Below are 26,814 nucleotides of genomic sequence, written 5' to 3' on the forward strand. Positions count from 1 at the left end.
GACCCCACTAATCCTGCCCCTCAGCAAGCGACGGTTCTGCCAGCCAATCGCTAGCATAGCAGAGAGCGGGACTATCAGCCAATCGAAATAAGTCATCTATCCGTTTACCCCGCCCCCAGGGAGTGACACCTGTATCAGCCAATCGTTGTCACTCACTATCGCAGCAATGCCCATTCTTAGTCATCCATGGCCCCGCTAAAACCTCCCTCGAGTCCTCTCGCCAATCGTCATCGTCCTCATTGGCGACGGGCAGCGTACCTTGGTAACCGGGTGCGGCCGCGTTTGGAGCGTCACAGGAGGGGTAGAGGTTTTGATTGGCCAGTGTGGTAGTCGTCGAACCGCAGTCACAACACTTGCCCGGAAAGGTCGGCCTGTGATTGGCTGACTCTGCGGCCAATGCGTGTCAGAGGCCGGCCGGATATTGCTGTTGGGGGCGGGGGTTAAACAGAGCTGCGGACGGGGGAAGAGGACGGAGGCGCTGGTGGGTGAACTGGAAGTGGCGGCTGGCGGGGACTCGGCCGCGCTTGCAGCGAAGTGTCTGGGGAACTCGTGAGGGTGAGTGGAGCCCTGGAGCCCGCCTGTGCTACAGCGCCGCCCGGCTCCCCTGGGCAGCGGGAAAGAGCGAAAACGCGGGGTCCCCTCCTTAGAGTTAGCACAACAACGGCGGCCGGGCGGAGACAGTCTCCGCCGGAAGGCGAACGCGCTGAGGGCTGAGAGAGCCGGTCGCTGCGGGGGTGGGAGGGGCTGCTGCGGGGTAGGTGACGGGGATGCTCTGGCGGCAGGGGGTGGGGCCGGGACGGGCGCCAGGAGCAGGCGGCGGCGGCCCTACCGGCTCTGCTCGCCTCGCGGCGGAGGGGGCGGTGGGTCGGGCCCGCTCCCCTCACAGGTGCGGCGGCGCGTGGGCACAGGTGCGGGGCGGTATCATGAGGTGGCGGCGGCGGGGGGGTGGTCCGGCCGGGAGCGTGTGGCGGGGCAGGGGGCTGGGGAGGCAGAGCCGGCCGTTGCCGCTCCCCAGGGGGAGCGGGCGGCGGGGCGCCGGCTTGGGTGGGCGAGGACAAGCCCTCGACGTTATTTCTCCCTCGGCTCGGTCTCCGCGGTGTCCCCGGCCGTCCCCGGTGCGCCCCGCCGGCTCGCCGCGTCTGCCTGCTCTCCTGTGACCTCCGTGTCCTCCTCCTCCTCCTCTGTGCGCTCTGAGCTCGAGCATCCCGAGCCCCGGCTTCTGTAACCTGCCCATTGAGCACAGGCTGCTGTGGGCTGCCCGCTTGTGACCGTGAACTGGAAGCTTTGCAGGGCAGAAACGCATCAGCCTGGTGCAGCTTGACTAGTGCGGTGTGCAATGACGGAGAAATAAAGGTAAAGCGTGAGAAGGGAATGGGGAAGGGACTGTCCCATGAGAACTGTGACTGAGACGCTGGAAGGCCTTTGTATAAAGGTGTGGCCATGATACTGCCTTGAGGAAGCAGCGTTTGCAGACCAGTTTGACTCGTCAGAGATGTCTCAATAGTCCTGTTCATTCAGCATTTCTTATGATCTGATCCCAGCAAATACCTGGTTTCAGAGTAACAGCCGTGTTAGTCTGTATTTGCAAAAAGAAAAGGAGGACTTGTGGCACCTTAGAGACTAACCAATTTATTTGAGCATAAGCTTTCGTGAGCTACAGCTCACTTCATCGGATGCATACTGTGGAAAGTGTAGAAGATCTTTTTATACACACAAAGCATGAAAAAATACCTCCCCCCCACCCCACTCTCCTGCTGGTAATAGCTTATCTAAAGTGATCACTCTCCTTACAATGTGTATGATGATCGACAAATACCTGGGGGCTGTAATCTGAAGTGTGTGCTTGAGGGGGCAGGAGGGAGAAAACAGGGATGGGGCTTATTCCCTGTATCTTGAGTCCTGAATGTATCTTGTAAATCTGTTGGCTGGAGGGGTCGTGCTGGAGAACCTATTCATAAGGATGTGATTGCGAAGCCATAATCTGGGTGGGTGGATGGCTTGAAAATGAGCGGATGAAGTTTGAGAAGACTCAAAATCTGAGGGCTTGTCTGAGCTCTGTTAATGTACCAATTTTAACTATTGAATGTAACTACATAGTTAAATCAATGAAACACTTAGTGTGGCTGAAGTTTTATTGCTATAAAATGCTTTATTTGTATCTAGTTGAATTGATTTTTTTTCTTTAAAAAGCAGGCCGATATGGCTTTGTAGAAATTTTGCTGAAATTTCACGTTTTTACAAGTGCTGTTTTAAGTTTAAAGGAGCATTATTTCCTAACTTACCTGGCTGAATGTAATCAAATTGTGTAATGAAAAATGGGACCATTAGTCCTGACTGAGGCTAGCCAGTGGTGATTATTTGATCTGGGAAAAAAGCTATTGTAACAGCTATAAAAGAAATGGATAGGCATTAATGGTGAATTGACTCATGAGTCATTATCCTACAGAATCATATAGAAGTTATATAAAACTGTTACAAAATGCTTTAGAGAGACAAGGTAGGGGAGGTAATATCTTTTATTGGACCAGTTTCTGTTGGTGAGAGAGACCAGCTTTTGAGCCACATACACAAGTTGTTCCAATAAAAGATATTACTTCACCCACCTTGTGTCCCTAATATCCTGGGACCAACACAGCTACATCTACACTTAATACCAAAATACTTTAGTTACTATAGAGATTGGGGGAAAAAAACAGAAGAAATTGGGGAGAGAAATTCAGAGTTGGAAAGAGGTGGAGAAATGGGCTGTACTAGAAAGGAGCTGCTTCACACACACACAGAGTAGCTGAAATCTCTTTAAAGTAGATAAACTGATGTTAAATGGAAGGGGAGTAGTAGTAGAGGCAGAGATCCAAATGGTAAGTGCCTCAATGAAATTCCCACTTTTACTGGAGTACTTTCTGTTGGGACCACTGATCATACTAAGTACAGTGTGCTTTTTGTAATGGAACACAATTTTAAAAAAAAGGCTACAGAGAAACTTCTGCATTTTGTGACTTTATCTATTCCTGGCTGCATTTCTATGCAAATAAAAACACAATGACACACATGATGAAAGCTCAACAAGCTTAATTCCTTCATTGGGAATGGCAGAGACTTTTCAAACTAATACTCTTAAAAAGCATACAGTCTTGCAGAGTCAGCTGATCAAAACCAGGGATGAAAAAACTTGCCCAAGCTACAGAATAGGCTATTAGAGTGCTGTCCGCAATTGGACTTAACTGTTCATTGGGTGGCTTAGTTTTCTTGAATTCCCCATTGGGCGGTTGCAGGCCTGTCCAATGGCATCTTTGCAGAGAGGAGAGTACAGATAGGAATGCAAAGAGAATGGCTGAAAGGGGTATATATGTTCAAATATGATTTCTGTTGATTTTTATGAACGTTTAGAAATATCTTGGAGCACTTTTGAACTAGTTGAGGTTGATTACTGTTTCAGAAACTTCTGTTTCTGAAGTTCAAAATGAATGTCATGTCCTATTAATAGGCTAATTAGATCTGACCCCAAATGTGTTGAAATCCTTTTTTTTTTTCTTATGACAAACACTCTTAACTTCTAATTCTGTATGTTTTTAGGCTAGAAAGTGACATCAAAGTGCTGGAGAGGGTCTGGAGACAACATTTGCAGCCCTTTACTTGGGATACACGTTATGAACCCTTTCTGGAGCATGTCTACAAGTTCCTCACGCAAGGTGGATATTTTAATTAACAACGCATATATTGTTTATCAGCTCTTATCAAGCTGTACTGCATAATATTACAAAACAGATTTACATTTATCAAAATATAAAGCCTGTAACTAAGTGACTTAAAATGAAGCCTCAGAATTCATCTTGAAAAAGAAATCTTGACAAGATAGCGTTATCAGAATGCTGTGGGTTTCTTGACTGTCACCTAGACAGCCATGAGGTAAACAGAAGGTAGCTCTGGTTAGTAGAGTCTGTAAAACTGAATCCTCTAACTTGCAGTATTATACTGCAATGTTTGCCTAAGTATAAGTCAGTCTCTTCATGGGAAACTGAAATCCATGACTACCTCATCAAGAGGTGGATATTAGTAACTTGAACCATGTTGAGTCTATCCAGGTTCTTGCAGCTGTGTTACTCTGGGCCAAGCTTTAACCTTTGTTGGACTTAAGGTGCATACCTGGCACTTCTGTGTCTATTTGACCTAAAAGATGAGCACAAATAGCAGGCTTCTAAAAGGTCAGATTTTTAAAACCTGTTTTCCATCAGCAACTCTTTGTGGGAAGAGAGCAGGGAGTGCTCTTCAACATGGTTCTCACTCTCATTTTCTGGTCCTTCACTTCCCCAACCTCAGACTAGTGCTGGAAAATAACAAAACTATGGATTGCCTTCTAGGTTTGGCAAGTCATGATTGTCATTGTTGTGAATCCAAAAGCTAACCTTGAATGCCTGTCTAGCATTCAGTTAGGGCCATGTCAATTAAATATTTTAAAGTTGGGCACTTGGGTGGGCATATTTTGAGTGCAGATCTGAGGGCTCTTCCTCTATGCTATGTCTTTTAAAGAACTATCAGAGCTGCATATAAAATAGATCTATTACAGATGAATGTGAAAAGCCATGAATAAAAATACTGGAAAAGGTTGCTGTTGGGTTGAATACTTATGATTCTGTATGTATCTTGAAAATTTGAATCTACAGCGAATGTACCCTCTTAAAAAAATTAGTGAAGCAGCTCAGATTTACATAACGTCTTGTTAGAAGTGGTTTGCTGAGGCTTTCCCTACCCTCTTCGTTGTGAGGACACTTCTGTATTGAGTTCTAGTTCTGAGCAAGGTAGACAGAATATCCATGTATTATTTAAATGGATAGTAAACTAAAGAGATGTTGAATACAGGCAGTCCTCAGACTTACAACATAATTGGTTCCTGCAAATTGCATTGTAAGTTGAAACGTCATAATTCGGGATTGCAGTTCACTCCATTGTGGGACAGTGTGTCATAAAGTCTAAACCAATTATTATAAGTGCCGTTCGTTGAATATTGTAAAGTCAAGGACCGCCTGTACTAGTCTGAAGCAATCCTTTGTCAAAAATTTTAAAATTCTGCATATTTTATTTGTCAATAAACAAATGTGAAGGTTTCAGCATGGCAGTGGGGAGCATAGGGCACTGGCTGCACAGAGGTGGGAGATTACCCTTCAACCCCGCCTAGCACCCCAACCACCTTCCTCCTCTTTCACTCTTTTCCTCCCACGGACTTGGTGAGGCTGCACCTGACCCTGACACAGTGCAAAGGCTGGGCCTGCCTCAGGAATACACTCAGGCCCTGTATCTGCAAGCTAAGCACACAAAGATAGCAAGCGAGAGGGACAGCGTCTAGCGTACATGCCCAGCCTTGGCCCTGATCCAGATGTGGGGCAGGCAGGCTCATCCTGGCAGGATCCAAGTGTGGAGGGGCTTAGTGTGAGGGATCCAGGTGTTGGGTAAGAGGGTTCAGTGTGGGATCCAGGTGATTGGGGATGGGGGTTTGGGATGGGAGTGAGACTCTGAAGGGGGTCCAGGTGAAGAATGGTTGGGACTCAGTGGAGAGGAGTCTGCATGGTGGGGGTTTCAAGGGGGAGTCTGGATGCATGGGGGTTGGGTGGACCAGGGAGCAGCTCCATGTACAATGACCCATCTCTTCCTTTTACCCAAGCTGGGGAGTGATGGGGGCAGGAAGTGGGATGCGTGTGCATGGCACTTCCTGCAGCTGGGGGACACTTCTGGTATTGGGTGGGACCTGGCCCTGGCTGCTCCTTGCAGGGGAAGAGAAAGTCCCGTCCTCCCCAGCCCAGCCGGGACAACAGCTGAGCCCCACGCAGGGTAGAAGCCACCTGCTGGGACATCCCCCAGCCCCGTGGTGGTTTACCTCTGCTAGCTGCTTCAGGCACCCAAAATGACATGCCTGCAGTACTGGGAAGGGGGGCCTGCCCTCTATTGTGACTTCCCTTTCAGAAGTCAGTTTTCTTCAGGGAAGCAAAGAAATCTGCAGGGGACATGAATTCTGCACATGCTCAGTGGTGCAGAATTTCCCCAGGAGTGTGTGGAACAATCTGTCCCACATGTCGTCATTTATCAGGAGGAAGAACAACTAAAAGTTCAGTCTAAGACCTCTTCGGTCTTTTACTTCCAAAATTCTCAGCAATGGTGAAAGTTATAGTGGTGGTGATTATGATGTGATCAGTTCTCAGACCTTTTACAGAAGACACCAGTCACATGGTAACTTTCCATCACTAAAACTAGACTAAATTCTAACCAGTAATCCAGAAGTCTGTGTCTTGGCCTACCCACTGAACCATAACTAATTCTCCTGTACGTAGAGTGAACACTTTCTCAGGCCTTCTGACTACTTAAGTGCAGTGGTGATTATTTCCTGGGTAAAATAGAAAGCATGATAGTCTTTAACTGGTTAATATAGTGAAATACTTACAACTGACACATGTAAAATCTCTGTCTTCTGTGCAGATGGCTGAAGGACTATAGACAGCCCAGGCTATCTAATGCGATGGTTACAAACAATGAGGATAGGCTAGTATAATCTACTCAGTTATGTTGTGCCTGCCTCAGCACAAACATTTCCCACAGAAGTGGAAGGCATCATTCCCTTGAACTCATCGCCCCAGAATGTTCCACTCTCACCTCTTTACTATACTAATCATTCATGTATTTAAATTGCAGAGAGACTTGTTAGTGGAATTGAAGTGGTTCATCTCAATACACTGAGTGTTAGAAATGAAGACTGATTTGGAAGCTGATGTTAGATTACCTGTCAGTTTCTAATTTGAGGCTGTGGAGGCGTAATTTGCTTTAATCTACAGCTTTTACCACCTACTAAAAGCTAAAGCAATGTCTGCTCAGATTTCGGCCAGTGCCAGTAATAAAGAAAACCTGTAAGGAAGTGACTTGTGTGGAGTCCATGATTATGTAATAACAAGTAAGGTGAAATCTTTCAAACCTAATTCAACTTTGTTGGTATATAATTGAATAGAAGTTTTAGCGTGCAGCCTAAACTATTCAGTGTTTTATAAAATATAAACTTGAAATGCTAATATATATTGTATATGTATTTAACAGAGACCTGAAACAGAAGAAAAGACTCTGACTGGAGAGTTGAGAACCAGTCCTCCACGCACCTCTACAAAGAAACAGCTGCCTTCTATTCCAAAAAATGCTCTGCCGATGACCAAGCCTGCTTCTCCTGCCCCTTCATCCCAGTCTACGAATGGAACACATGCCTCCTATGGACCTTTCTACTTGGAATACTCTCTCCTTGCGGAATTGTATGTTGCTTTAGCTTTAAAATATTTCACCTTTTTATCTCGCTGGTCTTGTACTTCAGAAAACTTAAATATCATTGTAGGGAGTAGCTTTAGAAACAGTTCTTGTACTGAACTTTTAAAACCATACCCAGGATGCTCATTTAAACACTAAACCCTGCAAAATTAATATAGTCAGTTATCTGGGAGAGGAGTTGCTTTTTTGGAGTTTGTTTTTGGCTATAGCTTTGGATGGTCCTTTTGTACATAGCAAACTTAAAATCCAAATATACCGATCTTGGGCGCTAGGCATCCTCATAAGATGAAAAATGTACACTAAATTGCTTTTAGGAAGGAAATAATTTTTTTTTAAAATAAATGAATGAAAGATAGCATGGCACCTTCTTGCTGGACATTCATTGGCTTTTAGTTAACCTATCTTCCTAATCTCACCACTGCCTAATATGGCGGGTGTATTGGGGATAGAGTAACCATACATCCCGTTTTGGCCGGGACGGTCCCTTTTTTTAAGGCCTTTACTGGCTGTCCCTACTTTTTTGGCAAAAGTGGGCTTTTGTCCCATTTGTTCTTGCCCACTTCATCAGATGGCAAGAGTAAACAGGACAAATGCCCACTTTTGTCAAAGGGTGCGGATGAACATGTGGTGGTGGGGAGCAGTAATGCTGCCCTGCACAAGGGATAGGCAGGGCTTGGGCAAGCAGCGATGGGGAGGGGGGAGGGGAGGGGGAGGGGGCCCTTATGGGGAGGGGGGCTCAGGCCTGTGGCTTGGGCCAGCCCCATGTGGGAGATGGTGGGTTCAGGGTGCTTGGACAAGCTGCAAAGGTGGGGCTTTCAGACTAGCCCCACATGGTGTCTTGTTTTCCCTTTGGGAAATATGGTTATCCTAATCAGCGATTCCCGGACTTTCTCATACTGTGGACTGATCACACATGACTGAGGAACAATGTGCAGCAACTAAAGTGTCTACTTACATGAAAAGTCAATATTAGGAAAGCCATCTTCTAATGAATTTTACCATGAAATTTATAACGGGGGGTGGGGGGAGCCAATGAAATGTAACTAGTCAGCTTTCCATGGATCATCAGGAAGTGCTTTGGACCACTGCTCCATGGATCAGTCTGGGATCGTGAGTGTAGGAGGGAGCATAAGATGCACATTTGTATTGCAAATTTTTCTTCTTAGTCATGTAATTTGTCTAGTCACTTCGTCTGGTGCATTCTCAGCTATGAAACGGATTTCTGAATGCAATTTCCTTAAGCCCTGATTCAATGCTAATTTTGAAAAACACTTTTTCCATTTAAAAATCTTAATAAACTGAAGATGAGAACTCTTTAAAAAGCTTTTAGTTCTATTTAGAAAGTTTACATACACTCTTTCATGCTGTGGGGCTCTAGTTAATCTTCTGACAACCTGAGTTTCTAACATCTTCATCAATTTAAGATGCTAGTGTCATGGAGTGCAGCAGAGAATAATGGTCTCCTGTTGCTAAGCAGTTGGTGATGGCATGGTAATCAAAGCCTGAGCGGAAGGCACTGATAACAAAGGTTATTTTTAAAAAAGGGTACTATAACAAATGATGTCGTCTGACTTTGATGCTGGTACAGTCAGACAGTTCACTAGTTCATTGTTGGCCTGCTGTGTTCAGCTTAAAACAGACTTGTGAGTATGCCAGCTAATCAGAGAAGCCTATTTATAAATCGCTTTAGCTGAATACTGTGTTAACCATTCGTTTTCAGTGAATGGCTCAGTAAAATTCTATTTAGTGTTTCCAACACCATGTTGGAAACATACCAATTTTTTTTCCCACTCTCGAACAGCAAAAATGTTTTGTCTTTTTATCCACTCTCAGCATTGCAATGCTATTTCCATGATATAATGGTGTCTACTAAAGGGCAAAAGCAATAGAGGAAGGTGAGGGGAGAAATCAGTTGTAATCCATTGGACATGAACTGTGTAAAATCATCAAGTTAGTAACTCCATGACACAAAGTAGAGGGCTCAGCTCAAACTTGTATGACCGGTCTCAAATGGGGGGTGGGGAAGGGAGAAAATAGGGGTCAAAACTCAGGTCATACTTCGCATTGTTTTCTTGCCTTGGATTTGGTGATTCAGCCCTCACCTGTTGCTCCTGGTACTCTGAGGCCTGCCTTGTCTAAAATGATTTCTTGCACTTGCCTGCCCTCTTTGGTTGGCACCTTCACTTGCCCTATTCTGTTGCCACACCACTTTGCCCTTGACCTACAGTAGTTACCATGATTATGACTGAAAGCATTGTTTAAATTTAAAGTTAAAGCTTTGGTTAATATTAAAAAATAGAACCACAAGCAGTTATCCTTCACCACACCTGCCCCAAATCCATCTGTCAAATTGTCTATAAAATGTCTCTTCCATTGCTGTGTAAGAGCCATACAAATGAGAAACTGACTATAGGAGGGAAAGTTCATTTTTCAGTAATATATTTAACAAGTCAGCACTGGGTCAAGTCATTTTCACTCTCCTCCTAAACATTCATTTCCAGTAACCTTGGAACAAGAGGGATAAGAATTTCCTGCCAATATCTCTTTAAATGGGGTGGGGGGAGGGAAAGTGGATTCTTTAGTCCTTTACCCCTCCCCCCGTGAGCACATCCACCCTTCGGATTGGAAGGAAAATATTTCTAAGAGTTCCTTGTTGAGATATTGGCAGCACAGCACTGGACTGTCTTGTGTACTGAGAAGTCTTCTGCAGAATGCATATGCTAATACAGTCCTCAGACAGCTCTTTATCCTAAATGACTGATTATTATTACAGCACTTTGGTCGTAAAGCAGAAGCTGCCAGGAGTTTATGTGCAGCCATCTTACAGATCAGCATTAAGTAAGTTCAGGAGTAGTTCTTTTATTTTACCATATTCAAGGCATTTTGCACCAACTCATACAACTCTTCTCCCTTACAGTGTGGTTTGGAGTAATATTCATAAGACATGGCCTCTACCAGGATGGTGTGTTCAAATTTACAGTCTACATCCCTGACAATTACCCAGATGGCGACTGCCCAGTAAGTGCTGGAGTAATCTAACAACAATCATGAAACTTAGTTTCCTTTTATGGAGTTGGAGAATGGCATTTGTTCAGTTCCTGGGACTGGCTTTGTGCACTGGTTGGTGAAGATTAGGAACACATTGCTGACTGGCTTGTACACCCTACCTACTGTCCGTGGAGGATCATCTTGTTACTCTGTAGCAACTCCACTCTCTGCATTGGGTGTGGGGTTGACTTTCAGGCTCGACCAGCCCTATTAGGGGTTTTGGACTTGCATTGTAGTAACTGTAATTATGACTCCTGGATCATAGTAGCCTTTAGAGGAGTGGTTGACTACTTAAAGTATTTTCTTGACTCTTAAGCTTGGGTCAAGGTGGGAATGGAGCTGTCATCTGCTACTTTGTCTCAGTAACTTTGTTTCCTTTTGGTATGTAAAATGAAACACTATTCCTGTGCCTTTGTCCAACTGGAATACTTTTGTTCCTTCCTAGGATCAAACTTTTTAGGACTGGCAGCAGAATATTGTTGGTTATGAAATTGGTCTCCTCTGTCAATATGATTGCTTTCAGAGCACAATGAAGATGTGCTTAGCCAGGCTTTCATAATTTTTTTATGGTGGCAGAACATTACAGCCACAAACTCCTGAAGGAAGCAGTTTAATTGACAGCTTTTAAGAAGTAATTTAAACGCTTTTTAAAGGGACAGCATCAGTGGGGAAACTGTTTAAAAAAGAGTTGAAAATGGTTAATTTTGCACCTGTTCCTAGGTCCCTCTGCCAGTTTTGATGTTTTAAATTTTTCTATTAAAACTAACTGCCCTCTTGCTATAGGAACTTACACAAACAATAGGAGAACTAATTATAAAGAGGACACAGTGAACTGGCCAGACACAGTACTGTCAGATGTTTAAAAGTAAATCTTTTTCCCCTCTCTTCTCAATGCAAGGGGTTGCTTCTAACAAAAGTAGCAGAGGTCCCCTTAAGGATTTGGGCACCCATTAACAGGGTCCTAAAAACACACCTTAGTGAAATTTTATTATGAATCATATTAACCATAGGCTTGAGTAACTTCACTAAAGCAATTTTGAACTTTTATCTTTAACACAGCGCTTGGTGTTCGACCTACCAGTCTTCCACCCACTAGTAGATCCCCTCTCAGGTGAATTAGATGTGAAAAGAGCATTTGCAAAATGGAGGTGAGTACTAATGTATTGGTGTCTAATACAGAAATGCTGAACCTCTGTCCCTCACTAACTGCCTACTCTCTTCCTAGGCGAAACCATAATCATATATGGCAAGTACTAATGTATGCTCGCAGAGTTTTCTACAAGATTGATACGACAAGTCCTTTGAATCCGGAAGCTGCAGTGCTGTAGGTGTCCTCCTAAACTGTTTTGGCTATGTATTTAGAACTTCATATTCCATTTTCATTAAGCTTTTTGTTTATTTCTTTACTTACAGACACAATACCTATGCCAGAGTCTAGATTAAACAGCTAAATTTACTGTGTCATTTGTTTAGCACCTGTTTATGGTATACAGCATCAGATAGCTGAACAAACTTAAAATACTCATTCCCCTAGCCTCCCCCATCCTCTTGAAAAACCAAGACTACTTTACATCTTGCTAATTTCATATGGTGAAGTTTTAAGAAATGTCTCTTACAGATATGAAAAAGATATTCAGCTCTTCAAAAGTAAGGTGGTAGACAGTATCAAACTATGCAGCAGTCACTTATTTGATCAGCCTAAAATAGAAGATCCCTATGCAATTAGGTAAGTAGCCTATGCATTATACTTCATTCCATATGTTCTGCTGTTTGAATTCAAGCACAGTCTAGCTTTTGATGCCAAGTCGTAGTATGCCGTCACTTCTGGTCTACTAACCCTGACGGTTCCTTTTCCTCCTTTACAAAAATTCCTTTATACACACATCTGAATCAGGGTAGTTGACAGTTAATACTGAGTAAAAGCTTAATGCAGACTGGCGTAACACTGCTAGAGAGACAAGGTAGGTGAAGTAATTTTTTTTATTGGACCAATTTCTGTTGGTGAGAGAAGCTTTTGAACTTGCACAGTTCTAAAGGTCTGAGAAAGGTATTCAGCATGTCACAGCTAAATACAAGATGGAATGGATTGTGTAGAATAAGTAGTTAAAGCATTTCAAGGGACCATTCAAGGTGAAGTGGCTTGTTAACACCTCTCCAGTCATAAGGGACAAAAGGAGGGAAAAAAAGTTTTGTGGGGGCCAGTTTCCTCCAGGACACAACTGACTTCCTCTACAAACTCCAACATTAACAACCTCCCTCAGAACACCATCCTTGCTGCTATGGATATCACCTCCCTGTATGTCAACATCCCTCACAATGATTTCATTGCTGTGTACCTCAAGTATTTACTAGACTGGATAACCCTCAGATATCCATCCCAAACACGCTGTCCAACTAATCCATTTCACCCTGATCAATTTTGCATTCACTAACAAACACTTGTTCCAAACCATGGGAACAGCCATGGGTATTAGAATGGCTACCCAATAAGCCACCCTCTTTGTGGGCCACCTGGAAGAATGAATTTCTGGACAAATGCACCACAAAACCAATGTATCTCAGGTATATCATTGATATTTTCATCCTGTGGACAGACTGACTCATCTCTTTGATAATTTCCACCACATCTCTTTAAACTCTCTCTAGAGTACTCCCACGCTAGCATCAATTTCCTGGACATCATGATCAGCTTCAGCAATGGAACCCTAAAGGCAACAATGTACAAGAAACCCCCTGATCACCACACCTGTCTTCACAGATGTAGTAACCACCTCAGACACACCAAGAATTCTGTTACCTACAACCAGGCACTTGGATACCACAGAATAAGCTCTGAGGAAAAAGTCTGGGATATACACCTTAACACAGTCACAGAATGTGCCACCCAGATATCACAAGAGATGCTGTTTTGATACAGTAATAAAACCCCCTCTGACTGCACCTTTGGTTGTCACCTGCTGTGGGTTCCTGCCTGTTGTAGTGAGTATCTTCAAGCAATTACAGCCCACAGTTGATGGGAACCACATCCTGAAAAATCTTTCCTGCACCCCTTCTCTAGCTGTCAAATAACTTCCAGCCTCTCCAAGCTTATCAGAAGTAAGTTCCCCACAGACCAGGACATACCAATTCAGTGATATACCATACCCTGGCAGAACAAGTGATGCAAAACTTGTAGACACATTTCCACTGCTGTGATCAATGCCCCCTTCTTCCAGAACACACCTGTCAAAATCCATGCATCCTACACATGCCTATCACATGTGGTGTACCTCATCCACTGTGCTAAATGCTCCAGTAACCACTATGTGGGTGAAACCAGTCAATCGCTACGCTCTTGAATGAACTCTCACAGAAAAATAAGAAGAAACACACCATATCGCCTATGGGTTAACACTTTTTTACAAAGCAGTGAGACTCAATCTGACCTCACTCCTCATTCTCTAAGGAAATCTGCCCAACATCTGCAAAAGACAAGCCTGGGACATTAAATTCATAACATTGCTAGATACTAAACATCATGGACTGAATAGATACACTGGATTTATAGCTTACTACAATCTAGAACTCACTTAAACTCCCCAGCTTTTTTCCTCCTTTACCCCTGTGTCTGGAGAGCTGTTAACAGGCCACTTCATCTTGAATGGTCCCTTGAAATATGTTAACTACTTACGCTAAACCATCTGTTCCACCTCTTTATTTAGCTGTGACACTGTTTCCCAGACCTGAAGAAAAGCAATGTGCAAGCTTGGAAGTCCCTCTACCTCTACCTCTTCCTCCCTCCCCCAACAGACATTGGATCAATACAAGATATTACCTCATCCACCTTGGTAACCCTAGTCCCAGGATACTGGAGACACAGATAGCAAATGTGAAAAATTGGGACAGGGGGTGGTGGGTAATAGGTGCCTATATAAGACACAGCCCCAAATATCAGGACTGGTCCTATAAAATCAGGACATCTGGTCACTCTATATGGGACCAACATGACTACAACACTGCTAAATTAATATGTAAATTTCCTTATCGGTTATCCATTAAACCCTTGGCTTGCTTAATGTGACCAGATTATTTTATCAGTTATTCATTAAGGAACAAATCTGGTGTTCAGATATTTACAAGTTGAACTTGCATGCTCATAGTCTGAACTGTTGCAGTGGCAATATAGCTCTGTGAAACTTAATTTTGATAGAACTGTCAACTAATCACTATTAGTGTATTTAGTGTTGGTGGTGAATTCCTAATTCTTGGTGTTGGTATCAGCTGAAATGAGTATTTGGGTGCTTGACACTGAGCAGATATGTTGGATGAGATCTGTGATGAGCCACTTTGTGGATTAGGTATTTTTTCTCTTGATGCTGTTGGTGGGGGAAACAAAAGGTTTTGCAGCTCACTGAAAGCTCAGAGTAACATTAGAAATCTCCCCCCACTCATTGCTGTTTTTTTTTTTTTTTTCCCACTGAAGTGGGTAGTTGGGTGAGGGAACATTAAAGCAAAATGAAGTTTGTAACACTTCTGCTTTCTTCTATAGCTTTTCTCCATGGAATCCAGCTATACATGATGAAGCTAGAGAGAAGATGTTGACTCAGAAAGTATGTAGACAAAGTCCAACTTATTTATACTGCAGTAGCACTCAATGTATTGGGCACTGTAGAGTAGGGATGGTCTTCATTTATTTTTGTAAAGAGCTTGTATTCTATATAAAATCCTACATGTACCTATAAGACTTTTATAAGTGGGTGTCAAAAGTTGGGCAGTTAAGTAAATGTCTTGAGTCTCAAAAGCACAGAGCACCCAGCAGCTCACTTACAAAATAATCTTGGCTACACAGCTCTTTGCTGCCTGGGAGAACTGTTAAAGGTTCATGTGCTTTATTTCTCAGATGTGTCAAGTGATGGAAGTGACTGTTAATGACTAACACTAGTTACTGTCTGGTAGCCTGTCTGAGGTTGGATATGTTCAGTGTTGTGCTCCTGTTGCTTGAACAGGTGACTACTTAGCATCAACACAGTCACTTTCTTCATTTGAGGAGACTTGTTACCTAATGACAAATGAGTCAAAACTCCAGAACTTTCTAACTGCATTACATGTAGGAACTCTGGGAGGAGGGAAATGATTTACTAAAACTACTTGGATGCTGCTGCTATTCCCCTCGGGAAATGTCCGTTCTAGAACACTAGAAATAGCTTCCCTAAACAATTTGGTCAATGTCATAGTTGCTTCATGATATACAAAATATGAAGCACAAGCCATGGTGTTTCCTGGTCACTAGGGATGCTGCTGTCACTCCCTATACCATGTACTAACGAAGGTATGTTACTGTTGTGATATCGATGGACTCTGGGAGTTTTGGACTCATACCCTAATGTAGTCTAATTACACCCATCTAGCTGGACTACTGGGTAAAGTCTCTAGACTTTGGAGATCAGGGGTAGCTAAGCTGATAGCTTTTGGGCAGGAGCACACCTTGCTGTGAAAGGCAGGAAATGGAGGAAGTTTTCTCTCATTTTTTGGGTTTTATTTACTATGAGGACAAGTCCCTGTTCCAAGGTGGGGATCTCCAATGGGTCTCTCTTCCACCCCTCCCCACCCCCAAAAAACACAAACCGCTGCCCCCACTCAATCAGAAGTGTCTACTGAAACTGAACCACATCCGTGCATGGGAACCAACTGTGAAAAACTGACTGCACTCTGAAGTGCAGCATTGCAGAGCTTTATCTACTTGCAGAGAATGGAATTCCTATGTTGGTGGTATCCTTGCCTGACTGAGGCATTGCAGATTTGCAGGATGACTGACTTGAGGAAAACCCTCCACCAGCCACTGACTGCTGATCTTCTGAGATGCCTCTGATGGCAGGCCCTGTTGCTTTCTCAGCAGGCTCAGATTTGCATCTCCATGCATAAAGTCTCAGCTGTTTTGCTAGTCTTCTCTGGCCTAAACATAGGTTCTCTGTTAGGTCTCAATTATGTGCTGGCTCTGCATGCTCCTTAGCAGTGTTCTTGGCAACATATACCAGATACTGGAGTCAGATTGCTCTCCTGTGGGTTCTGAGGCTGCAGGAGAATAACTTGAAAAATGCATTGTAGTTCCTGGTTTGACGACACACAGCCTGCCCACCCCCCCCCCGCCCCCGCTCACCTACTCTGAGGGTCCTGGTAAAGAGATTAGGAATTCTTCCTCTATGGAACAACTGAGATTTGCAGGAGAGAAGTCTGCCTCGGTAGGCTTGGGGTTGTGCTGGTGGTAGAGGGGGGACTTACCACCACCACTGAGGTACATCAGGGCAACATCTGAACTTCACAACAAGCCTCAAAAAGAGTGAGAGGCTTCATTCTTTTTAAATGGAAGCCTAGGTCTCCAGCAGTCATTTGATGATGCCTACTACTCTTGTCAGAGTAGGCTTTCTATAGAAACATTGCTAACAGCATTTAGTTGATTAAATGCCAATAGCAAAAAAGAGCTCTGAGATCTCAATCTTTAGTGTCATTCTGCTACCTCTTGGCCAATTAACTTCAAATATTGTACATAAATTTTACTTAACTCCGACTACTGATTGTTACGGTTGAGACTTTGTGGATTTTAGTGGTGAGCCAAAATAGCTTATTTCAAAACAGGAGGCATCTGTCTGTGCCCAAAAAACTTGGGGAAACCGGGTCAGGCCTGTTGAGTTTTAAAGCACGTAGGAGGGAGGACTTCATCCAGGATCTCTTGCCCTCAAACTTAAATCTACATTGCAGCCAGCAACCCAGCAGCTGATTTCTGGAGTGCGTGTGTGTGTATATAATTGTATAAAAAAAAAAATTTGGTTGGTTGGTTTTTGGTGGATTCCTGGCACCTCCCCCATTTTTTTTGTTGTTGTTTTGAACTGGCAGCTACTATTACCAGAGACTCTTGTCACTGTCTCTCAGACTTTCCAGGGCTGTCTTCCTCCTGGAGACTCTCTGGGCTTCTGCCAGCATGCTGACACTTGAAGATTAACTTTGTGGTGAATTAAGAAACCACTGGCTTACCGCCAAGGATCTGCTTTACTATTGGGGCACTTCTCATACCCACGTGGATCAGTTAAACTTTCTGCCTGGCAATGCTATCAGCATGTAAAACTTCCACTGCTCTCCCATCCAGTGGGGTATGTCATCTTGGAGAACTGGTGCATTGTCTAAACATAACATAGTGGGCGTACACGTAGGTCTCTCGATACTAAAAGCCGAAGTGGAGTCTACTACACAATCCACAGCAACATGCTGGATAGAGACACATTCTTTCAATACAGAAATCTGCAACCTGATCCCCCTTTTTCCTTTGCTAGATGCTGAAGTGAATATGTAATCTTCAGAAGATGCCTTACCCCCTTGCCTGTTGCCAGCTCCAATTTACTAATCTATCCTCTCCCTTAGTTCCAATCCTTTCTTCTGCTTGCTCATTCTCACTTCTACATCTAGCTTAGTAGTTGGGTAAGGTTTTCGGAGTGGTGCACCTTGTTCTCTACTGTTAAATGGTTTTCTAATACTCATTCATCAGTTTAGAGGATCCCTTCCTACAATATTGGCATTCTTTATCACTGTTAAGGTTATTTATTTAGGACACTTGAATCCTCTCTGGGTTTGGGAGGGTGCCCTCTGCCTCTTGCACACTAGGATACTGTGGTGTCCAGAAACCTTCAGCAAAGTTGCTTCCATCTTCAAACCATGGATCCTATACACTAGTGCCACTATACTAGTGGATGAGTATACTGTAATAGGATCAACTTGAAGTAAACCACAGAACAAACCACCTTACTGTTAGTGTATTTTTGTTTAGCTGTAAATGGGATTGACTCTACTTTTGACTACAATAACTTTGGTAGAAAAAATGGCAAATGCTTGTTATGATAGGGTGTTGGGAATGGGCCTCAATTTTTATTTTGTTCTGTTTTAAAAAAACAACCCAGCTTCTAGCTCTAGGTGTAGAGTAGCAAAAATGTACTGCAGCATTGAGATTCCTAATGTCATACTTTGCATGTCTGTGACATTAGCAATGTGTAGTGGCTTTCAGATTGCCAGGCTATCAACATATCTTAAAATAGTAGCTAGGTTCCAGAGCATGCACTTATAATGTCCCTGTCTGAAAGGCAGGGATGGGTATAAAGATCTGCTAAGTGTAAAAATACCCAACCAAAAAAACTATACACCTTTTTTAAACACCGTTTAGTGGGTTCTGACTCTAACTTTGTTCTGCCTAGAAGAAGCCAGAAGATCAGCACTGCAAAAGCATGCAGGTGTCTGGGCTGTCATGGGTAAAGCCTGGATCAGTGCAACCTTTCAGTAAAGAAGAGAAGACCATGCCTACCTAATTCTTCTGGACCATGATGCACAAAACACTTTCTATAGGTGGAGGGAATGTAATGGAGAGAGAGACAGCAAACTGGCAGTTTCCTTCTTGACAATGGATTCGTAAAAACTGACCGATAGCAGTGACTCCAGTAAACCTGCTCAATGGATTTTTGTGGACTCTTCTCAGTGTTTTACATATGCATTAAGTTTTAACAGCAGCCTAGAGGATGGAAGCATCTCTAAATATTGCAGTAATTCTATTAATGAAGACCACCTAGGATGGTAACTCCCAGGGCTCTAAAATGTCTGGAGGTTTGTCTAAGCTTTTATTTTCCTTTCAGGAATAGCTATTTCAAATCTTAAGGAACTGGCAGAAGTATTAGCAGGAAAAACTGATGCCAGAGGTAAGCTGTGTTCCTATAAACTAATATAGCAGAGTTAAACACTATATTTAATGATTTTTAAATACATTGGTTTCTATTGTAAATACATTAGGATTTTAAATTGTGAATAGCGGGTTCAGTGACTCACTCCAACTAGCACTTTCAAGAAAGGCAGAGCTGAGATTGGCACTCAGCTTGATATATTACTGACTTGCAAATGGATGTTGTCACTAAAGCACACATTAGTCTGACAAGGTGAGAGCAGAGGGTTAGGTTTACTAGGCTTTTATTACATAAACACTAAAAATGAAAGCTTTTATTGGTGGTTTTGATCTAATAAAATATTAGAGGATGTTAGACTTCCTATGTGTTAAACCTGCTGGGATTACTAGGCTGGTTTGACTAATGTGTGTTAATAGTGACATCTTAAAAAATAAAAAAAAAAAATCATGTTAACCTTGCTGCATTGTTCCTTTAACTACACAGTAGTCTTGAAACAAATATCAGAGTAGCTGGTATGAAGACATCAGATTGTATGTTATAGATACTCTCTCTATACATAAATTAGTCTTACCTATGTGCTTTGTCCAGGGTACTAAAAGGAATCCTTAGTCTTGTGTGTGCACAAGTTTGAAATGGGAGATTTTTTTTTTTTTTTTTTACTTTTGACACTAGTCCTTTAATGTTGGGCAGTCTGAGGTCTGTTTTTCTGTTTAACCTTTCTCATACACTGACATACCTGCTTCAGTTCCAGTTTCCAAACTCCACAGCCAGTACTCCTGCCTTGCTTCTAATGCTCACATTTTTTAAAGAGAACCTACCCTTCTTAATTTCACATAGTAGTAATGTTTAATACAAAGCATGTTATCAGGCTACAAGAAGTAGTGGCTCCCCATATCATGTAGAATTCTTTAATTTGTTTTTTGTTTTTTTTTTTAAAGTTGCTAAATGACAAGTTCTCCATTCTAAAAAACCCAAACAGCTGCTTAAAAGCAAGGAAGCAAATAGTTTAAAGGCATCATAAATCATACACTACTACTGCTACACTAGATTTCTAGATTAAAGCAAGAAGGGACCACTGTGATCAACGAGAGCATCGCCTCTCTTATGCAGGAGCCTAAGACTTTCCTGAATTAGTTTCTCTTTGAACTTTTTTTAAAATCCACTTTTGACTCAAACTCTAATGAGGGATACTACACCACAGCTTTTGAGTAGTTGCTCCAATAGGAATGTATCTAGTAGGCAAAAGTGCCTGTTCCCTCCCAACACAACTTTAACTCTAACAGATGTATTGAAGCATTTTATCTTGGTAGCTAGGTGGCAAATACATATTGGGGGAGATTGCTTTAAGACATTTTTAAGGGCCCTTCTAATGCTGGGTTATGGTGGATTTATGAAGTAAATTAGACATGCCCTGAGGCCAGTCTAAATTACATCAGTCTCATGGGTCTACCTGGCGTTTCAGGAGTACCCAAGCCCTGGCATGCCCCTATACAAGGGCTTGGAAGGGTGGTCCCAGATGTCTTTCTCAGTTCCTGCAGTGTGGGGAAAGCTCCCTCTGTCAACACTGGGTCTTCCAGGGCCTGTGTATGCCATGTAAAGGAGATGGGGCAAGATCTTTCCCTTCTTACTTCCTAAGCAATACTGATTTTTTTGGGGAAAAGTAACTTGTTTCTCAAAGGGTGTAGATGTGGTGTATCAATTTATGGTGAACTGAAGAGCTGGATTTGCTTTTGTTCAGTATATCCATAAACCAAGTTCTTTCAAGAAGTGTTTACATTGAGAGTGACTCAAAATACGTTACAGAGGGAAGAGCAAAGTTTAAGGTGACTGCTGAAATTGTCAGAAGAAAACGTGCTTAAAACAGCAATTCTGTCAGTGGATAACCTGACACAAGCAAGAGCAGGGTCCATATAGTAGTGTTAGTGAACAGTCTTCATCTGTAGCCAGTGCACAAGCTTCCCATGAGATTCTCCTGTATTGTAGTTGAAGGTTACTGCTGGGGGAATTCTGCACCACTACACAATGCAGAATTTGCACAGAAACGAATGCATGTAGAATTTATTTTCCCCCCACAAATATGAGCTGCTGGCAGCCACTAGGGGCCTCAGGACCTGGCAGAGTCCAGCTTGCTTGCAAATAGACACTTTGGGAGGCATGGGGGGAGCTGAAGGGTTCCTGGCAGTTGCAGTTCTCAGCATGCCCTGAAGGAAGGAGGTGATGTGCAGGAAACTCCATACAAGCCCAGGACCCAGCATCACACTGTTTGTTTCTCCCTCTAGATCCCTGGGCTCTGGGAAGGAGGGCATGTGGGTGTCTGGGCTGGGCTCCAGGGAGAGGGGGGTGCAGGTGTCTGGAGGGGGCACCCCATGGCTGGGCTCTGGGGGAAGGGGGCAGAGACACAGGAACTGGGTTGTCATAGGGTTTCTTTAACTCTATGCCTGGGGGAATTTCTTTGTGGCTGTAGTTAGACATACTTGCTTACAGGTATTTTGAAATAAACTACCAAAATAATTGAAACTGGTATGATTAGAGAGTTATTTTGACAAATAAAATGTAGAATTTTTAACTTTTTGGTGCAGAATTCCCCCAGGAGTAGAAGGTGTAAGCCTGTTTTGAGTTTGAAGCCAACAGATGAGTCTGCTTCAGATCAGAATCGATGGGACCTAAACTTAGAAGTCCATTTCTGAAACATGTAAAGTAAATTCAACCTCTTCTGCCTTCAGAATAAATACGCCCTCTTCCAAAGTCAGCGTGAATCTAAAAAAGTGCTTAAAACTAGATGTTTGCTGGAACGTTAGGCATCCACTGCTTATTTCCTCTCCACGAGGACAGGGATATTTAAAGTTAGACTGATAAACCAAGGGCTAAGTGACCGTTAGCTTTTTCTGAAGGCAACTGCCATAGTGCTTCCATTGCACGTGCCACAACAAATAATGTTGGTCTTGTACCTCACCCTCCCTGCCTATAAAGGGACTGAGTCAAATGGAGTAATCTCAGGTTCTGTTACTAAAAGTGCTCTTAGTACTCCTCAGTTTGTAGGGTCTTGGTCACACTTTCCTATTTTAACCAGGCACTCTTTCACCCTCCTCCCCCTGCTGTGGGAATGACCTCCCAAAAACTAGATTCCTGATCTGGCAGAGACATATTGGTAACTTGACTCAAGGGAACAGTTGTTGGTTGATCCTTGTGTACACTTGTTTGCATGATTGGGCTTTACATCCTTCATTCTCTGTTAGGGATTATGAATTTTCCCATCTGTGTAGCCTCTGCTATAGCAGCAGCTGGAAGGTGTACTATGGATAAGGCCCTACCACATTCAGGGTCCAATTTTGGTCAATTTCACAGTCATAGGATTAAAAAATAGTATATTTCATGGTTTCAGCTATTTAAATCTGAAATTTCAAAGTGTTGTAATGGTAGGTGTTCTGACCCAAAAAGGAGGCGTGTGTCATAAGGTTACTGGGTGGGCTTGTAGAACTACTGCCCTTATTTCTGGGCTGCTGCTGGCGGCGGCGTTGCCTTCAGAGCTGGGCAGCTTGGGGGCAGCGGCTGCTGGCCAGGAGTTCAGCTCTGAAGACAGAACTGCTGCCAGCAGAAGCAAGGATGGCATGGCATGGTATGGTATTGCCACCCTTACTTCGGTGCTACTCCCTGTAGAAAGGGGCCGTCAGTCAGCAGCCTCCATTCTTCACCTGCCCAGCTCTGATGGGAAACAGCACAGAATTAAGGGTGGTATGGCGTGGTATGGTATTACCACCCTGACTTCGGTGCTGCTGCTGGGAGGATGCCGCCTTCAGAGTTGAGTCCTCGGCCAGCAGCCGCTGCTCTCCGGCACTCAACTCTGAAGGCAGCAGTGCAGAAGTAAGGGTGGCAATACCGTGACCCACCCCCTAAAATAACCTTATGACCCCCCCCCCCATCCACACGTGCCTCTTGGGTCAGGACCCCTAATTTGAGAAACACTTGTCTCCCCTGTGAAATCTGTATAATATAGGGTAAAAGCACACATAAGACCAGATTTCACAATCTGTGAAATGTTTTTCATGGCCATGAATTTGGTAGGGCCCTAACTATGGACAAGGCTTGCCTTTTTTTACTACATCTTTCCCCCTCCCCCTCCCCCTCCCCCTCCCCCTCCCCCCCCCATGTGTCTCAGCTGCATTAATAAACTGAAACAATAAAAATGTTTTTGCCTCTAATCCAGGGGTGGGCAAATTATGGCCCGGGGCCCACATCTGTCCCTCCAGACCTTTTAATCAGGTCCTTGAGTTCCCACTGGGAAGTGGTGTCTGGGGCTTTCCCTGCTCTAGTTCTCCAGCTGCGGAGTGGGGTAGGGGTCTTGCCCCACTCTTCACGGCTCCCAGAAGCAGTGGCATGTCCCTTCTCCTTCTCCCACAAGTAGGGGCAGCCAGAGGGCTCTGCATGCTGCCCAAGCACCGACCCCACAGCTCCCATTTGTCAGGAACCGCAGCCAATAGGAGCTGCAGGGTTGGCACCTGCGGACAGGGCCGCGTGCAGAGCTGCCTGGCTAAACCTCTGCGTAGGAGCGAGAGGGGGGACGTGCCACTGTTTCTGGGAGCTGCTTGAGGTAAGCACTGCTCAGAGCCTGTCCCTCCCTGACTCCATCCTGCACCCCTGATCCTCCAAACCCCTCGGTCCCAGCCCAGAGACCCTCCTGCACCCCTAACCTCACCCCAGAGCCTGAATCCCCAGCGGGAGCCCTCCCACACCCCAACCCCCAATTTTATGAACATTCATAGCCTGCCATACAGTTTCCAGACCCAGATGTGGCCCTCGGGCCAAAAACTTTGCCCACCCCTGCTCTAATCTCTTGGACTCAATAACAATCCTTAACCCTTTCTGCCACATTTATACTGTGCTTCTGCTTAGAGGTGAAGAGGGTACAGGATAAATAAGGATGCAGAAGAGTACTGGTTAAAGGTTATGAGTAAAAAACTTTCACGTAAGCCAAGTGACTCAGCCTCTTTTTGAAAATGGGATTTAAGTCACTTGACATTTCTGGAATCTCTTCCCCGTATGGCTATGTGGAGAAAGAGACCTGCAGAAATTCCTCCTCCCCGACCCCCCTTTGAACATGTTCCTGTCTCCACTGTTTCTATGTCCAGTGCTGTTCTGAAAAGTGCAGCAGAGACGTCTTCCCCTCCCTTCCTGGGCTATGGGGGGAAAAAAACTTCCTGACATGCACAAATTCAGTCAAGTCATTCTAGTGCAGCAGCTCAATGCCACAACTCTTGCCTGGGAAGCTAATGTGTAACTGTAGCTCAAGTTGACTGTGTTTGGCTTCCAGCTGTAGGAATTGGGGGAAAAGGGAATATTTAATGGCTAGGTTACACACTGACAGTGAAACTAGAATAGTCTCCAATTCCCTGCTCTCATACTGACTTAATATGTCCTTGAGTAAACCATTGCCTCATACTATAAATTAGGGTAAGAATGGATTTCTGATTCCCACTCACCCCCCCCAAAATCCCTACTTACTGTCCAGGATCCCCTAAAACATGGATCTGTATCCTTCTCTATGTAGCAGGGATTGGGAGAGAAGTGCAAAGAACCCTCTTGATAGCTTAGAGAGTTGGGGAGTGAAATGAGTTTCTATGAGTTACAGAGCCTACTCCTGTCTGTGCTGCAAGGGCTCGCAGGCAGGTGTTCTCCATCAAAGGCAGCAGGCTCAGCCCTGTTGATTGCTTTTCTAAATGGGAAATCTGTGTCAGCTGGGTTTTTTCCAGTCCTCAGAACACAGCAGAAGGTGGCTAAGTTTTTGCCCACAGCTCTCATGAAGAGGTTACCTGCTTTGTACACTATCAACATAGGCTTAAGGAGCGCCTGCCTTTGTGTCTTCTTTGGAAAAGACAAGATACAGCTACTTCTGATCCCTCCAGGAAAGGGGGTAAGTAATTTTACTGATAATCAGTTTGTTAAAGAGGGAAGGGCTAGTGTTTTTGGTTAGAACAGCATTGTAACTCCATATTTTGCTCTATTTCAATTTTGAGTGTTCTCCCTGGCTAAAGACCAGGCGGAGGGAGGAAGGAAAAAGTTCCTAGGTAGCACAAAGTAAGAGCTTTCCTTCACATCCATCTTCTACTTCAACTTGTTTTAAAATTTTAAATGGAAAGATAGGCTGTGTAGATGCCATGACTGGATTAATGTCTGTAGAATAAAATATGTATCAGGGATGAAACTACTATCCTAACCAGCTTTTCTTGCTCAAAAGAGGCTTACTCTATGTAGAAAGTGCAAGGTCTTTAGAGTAGAGACTTACAAGGGGTAAATTTTAGTTTGAACAAATGAAAAAGCTATCCTTTCTAGCTCAATTTTAAACTGTGAAACTCTGTCATTCCTTAGAGACTAACCAATTTATTTGAGCATAAGCTTTCGTGAGCTACAGCTCACTTCATCGGATGCATGCTGTGGAAAGTTTAGAAGATCTTATTATATACACACAAAGCATGAAAAAATACCTCCTCCCACCCCACTCTCCTGCTGGTAATAGCTTATCTAAAGTGATCGCTCTCCTTACAATGTGTATGATAATCAAGTTGGGCCATTTCCAGCACAAATCCAGGTTTTCTCACCCCCCCCCCACCCCCCCCCCCAACTCACTCTCCTGCTGGTAATAGCTTATCCAAAGTGACCACTCTCCTTACATTGTGTATGATAATCAAGGTGGGCCATTTCCAGCACAAATCCAGGGTTTAACAAGAACGTTGGGGGGGGGGGGGGGGGTAGGAAAAAACAAGAGGAAATAGGCTACCTTGCATAATGACTAAGCCACTCAGTCTCTATTCAAGCATAAGTTAATTGTATCCAATTTGCAAATGAATTCCATTTCCCCTTGTTTATTCCTACCCCCCCCCCCCCCCCGCCAGATGTTCTTGTTAAACCCTGGATTTGTGCTGGAAATGGCCCACCTTGATTATCATATACAATGTAAGGAGAGTGGTCACTTTTTGGATAAGCTATTACCAGCAGGAGAGTGAGTTTGTGTGTGTGTGGGGGGGGGGTGAGGGTGAGAAGGCCCAACTTGATTATCATACACATTGTAAGGAGAGCAAATTGTAAGGGGAACAAATTTGGAATCTAGCGATACTTTAAGCAATTTCTTCACCCAACTCAGAGTTCTCTCCAAAGATTCAAGAAACAAGGACAGTGACTTCCTTAATGACTAGTCAAGTTTAAAGACTCTGAGTTGTCTTAAAGATCTGTTTTAAGAATCTGACTTGAGAATGATGTTGACTTAATTGAAGCAGAATTTCAACTCCTCTTAAACTCTGATGGAACTGAAGAAATATCTCAGAATGACGAATGAGTTAAAACTCTAATTTCTAAAGGTATTCTTAGAATTTTCAACCACAAGAAACAAAAGCAATAAGGAGAATACTGCATATATATTAAACAGATGACATAATTATGAGTGATCTTACTAAGTCCAACCCACAAAGGCAATGAGCTGATGAGAGCAGTTAACTTTAGACACACCCCTGAGAAGAGTTGTGCTGGCCTCCTTTCATGAAATTTTAGGAAAGAGACGGCTATAGGGTCTCTGAACTGAGAGAGCCAGCAGCTCCTGCTCGTCTGACATCCCTCAACTGCATACAACAGCCTCTCGCCTCTTTTCAGCTGTTCTACAAGCAAGACAGCTAAGGAAAAATAGCCACACAGCAACTTTAAGAAGCATCAACCTTAGACTTCAACAAGAATTGGTAAGATGGAAGTTAGCCAAAGCACTGACAAAGAATTAACATTTCAATATTCCATTAAA

General features: G+C 43.7%; 1 protein-coding gene across 3 annotated transcripts; it reads left to right on the plus strand.

Annotated features, from left to right (window-relative positions):
• The first annotated feature begins 318 nt into the window (after positions 1–318).
• On the plus strand, positions 319–19,487 carry LOC102946834 (AKT interacting protein). Of its 3 annotated transcripts, none has more exons than XM_007053999.4 (10): positions 319–555; positions 3,574–3,689; positions 7,075–7,280; positions 10,067–10,131; positions 10,211–10,311; positions 11,401–11,489; positions 11,567–11,665; positions 11,960–12,067; positions 14,870–14,930; positions 18,558–19,487. In XM_007053999.4, exons 2-10 carry the CDS (start codon positions 3,648–3,650, stop codon positions 18,666–18,668), a joined length of 882 nt encoding a protein of 293 aa, XP_007054061.1. In that variant the 5' UTR covers positions 319–555; positions 3,574–3,647; the 3' UTR covers positions 18,669–19,487. The 3 variants fall into 3 exon arrangements, with proteins under 3 accessions (XP_007054061.1, XP_027685596.1, XP_027685591.1); XM_027829795.3 differs by having other exon boundaries at positions 387–555; positions 18,561–19,487; XM_027829790.3 differs by lacking the exon at positions 319–555 and adding an exon at positions 1,037–1,353.
• Positions 19,488–26,814: the final 7,327 nt, after the last annotated feature.

The sequence above is a fragment of the Chelonia mydas genome, chromosome 12, assembly GCF_015237465.2.
Source record: "Chelonia mydas isolate rCheMyd1 chromosome 12, rCheMyd1.pri.v2, whole genome shotgun sequence".
In the NCBI taxonomy this organism is placed as follows: Eukaryota; Metazoa; Chordata; order Testudines; family Cheloniidae; genus Chelonia; species Chelonia mydas.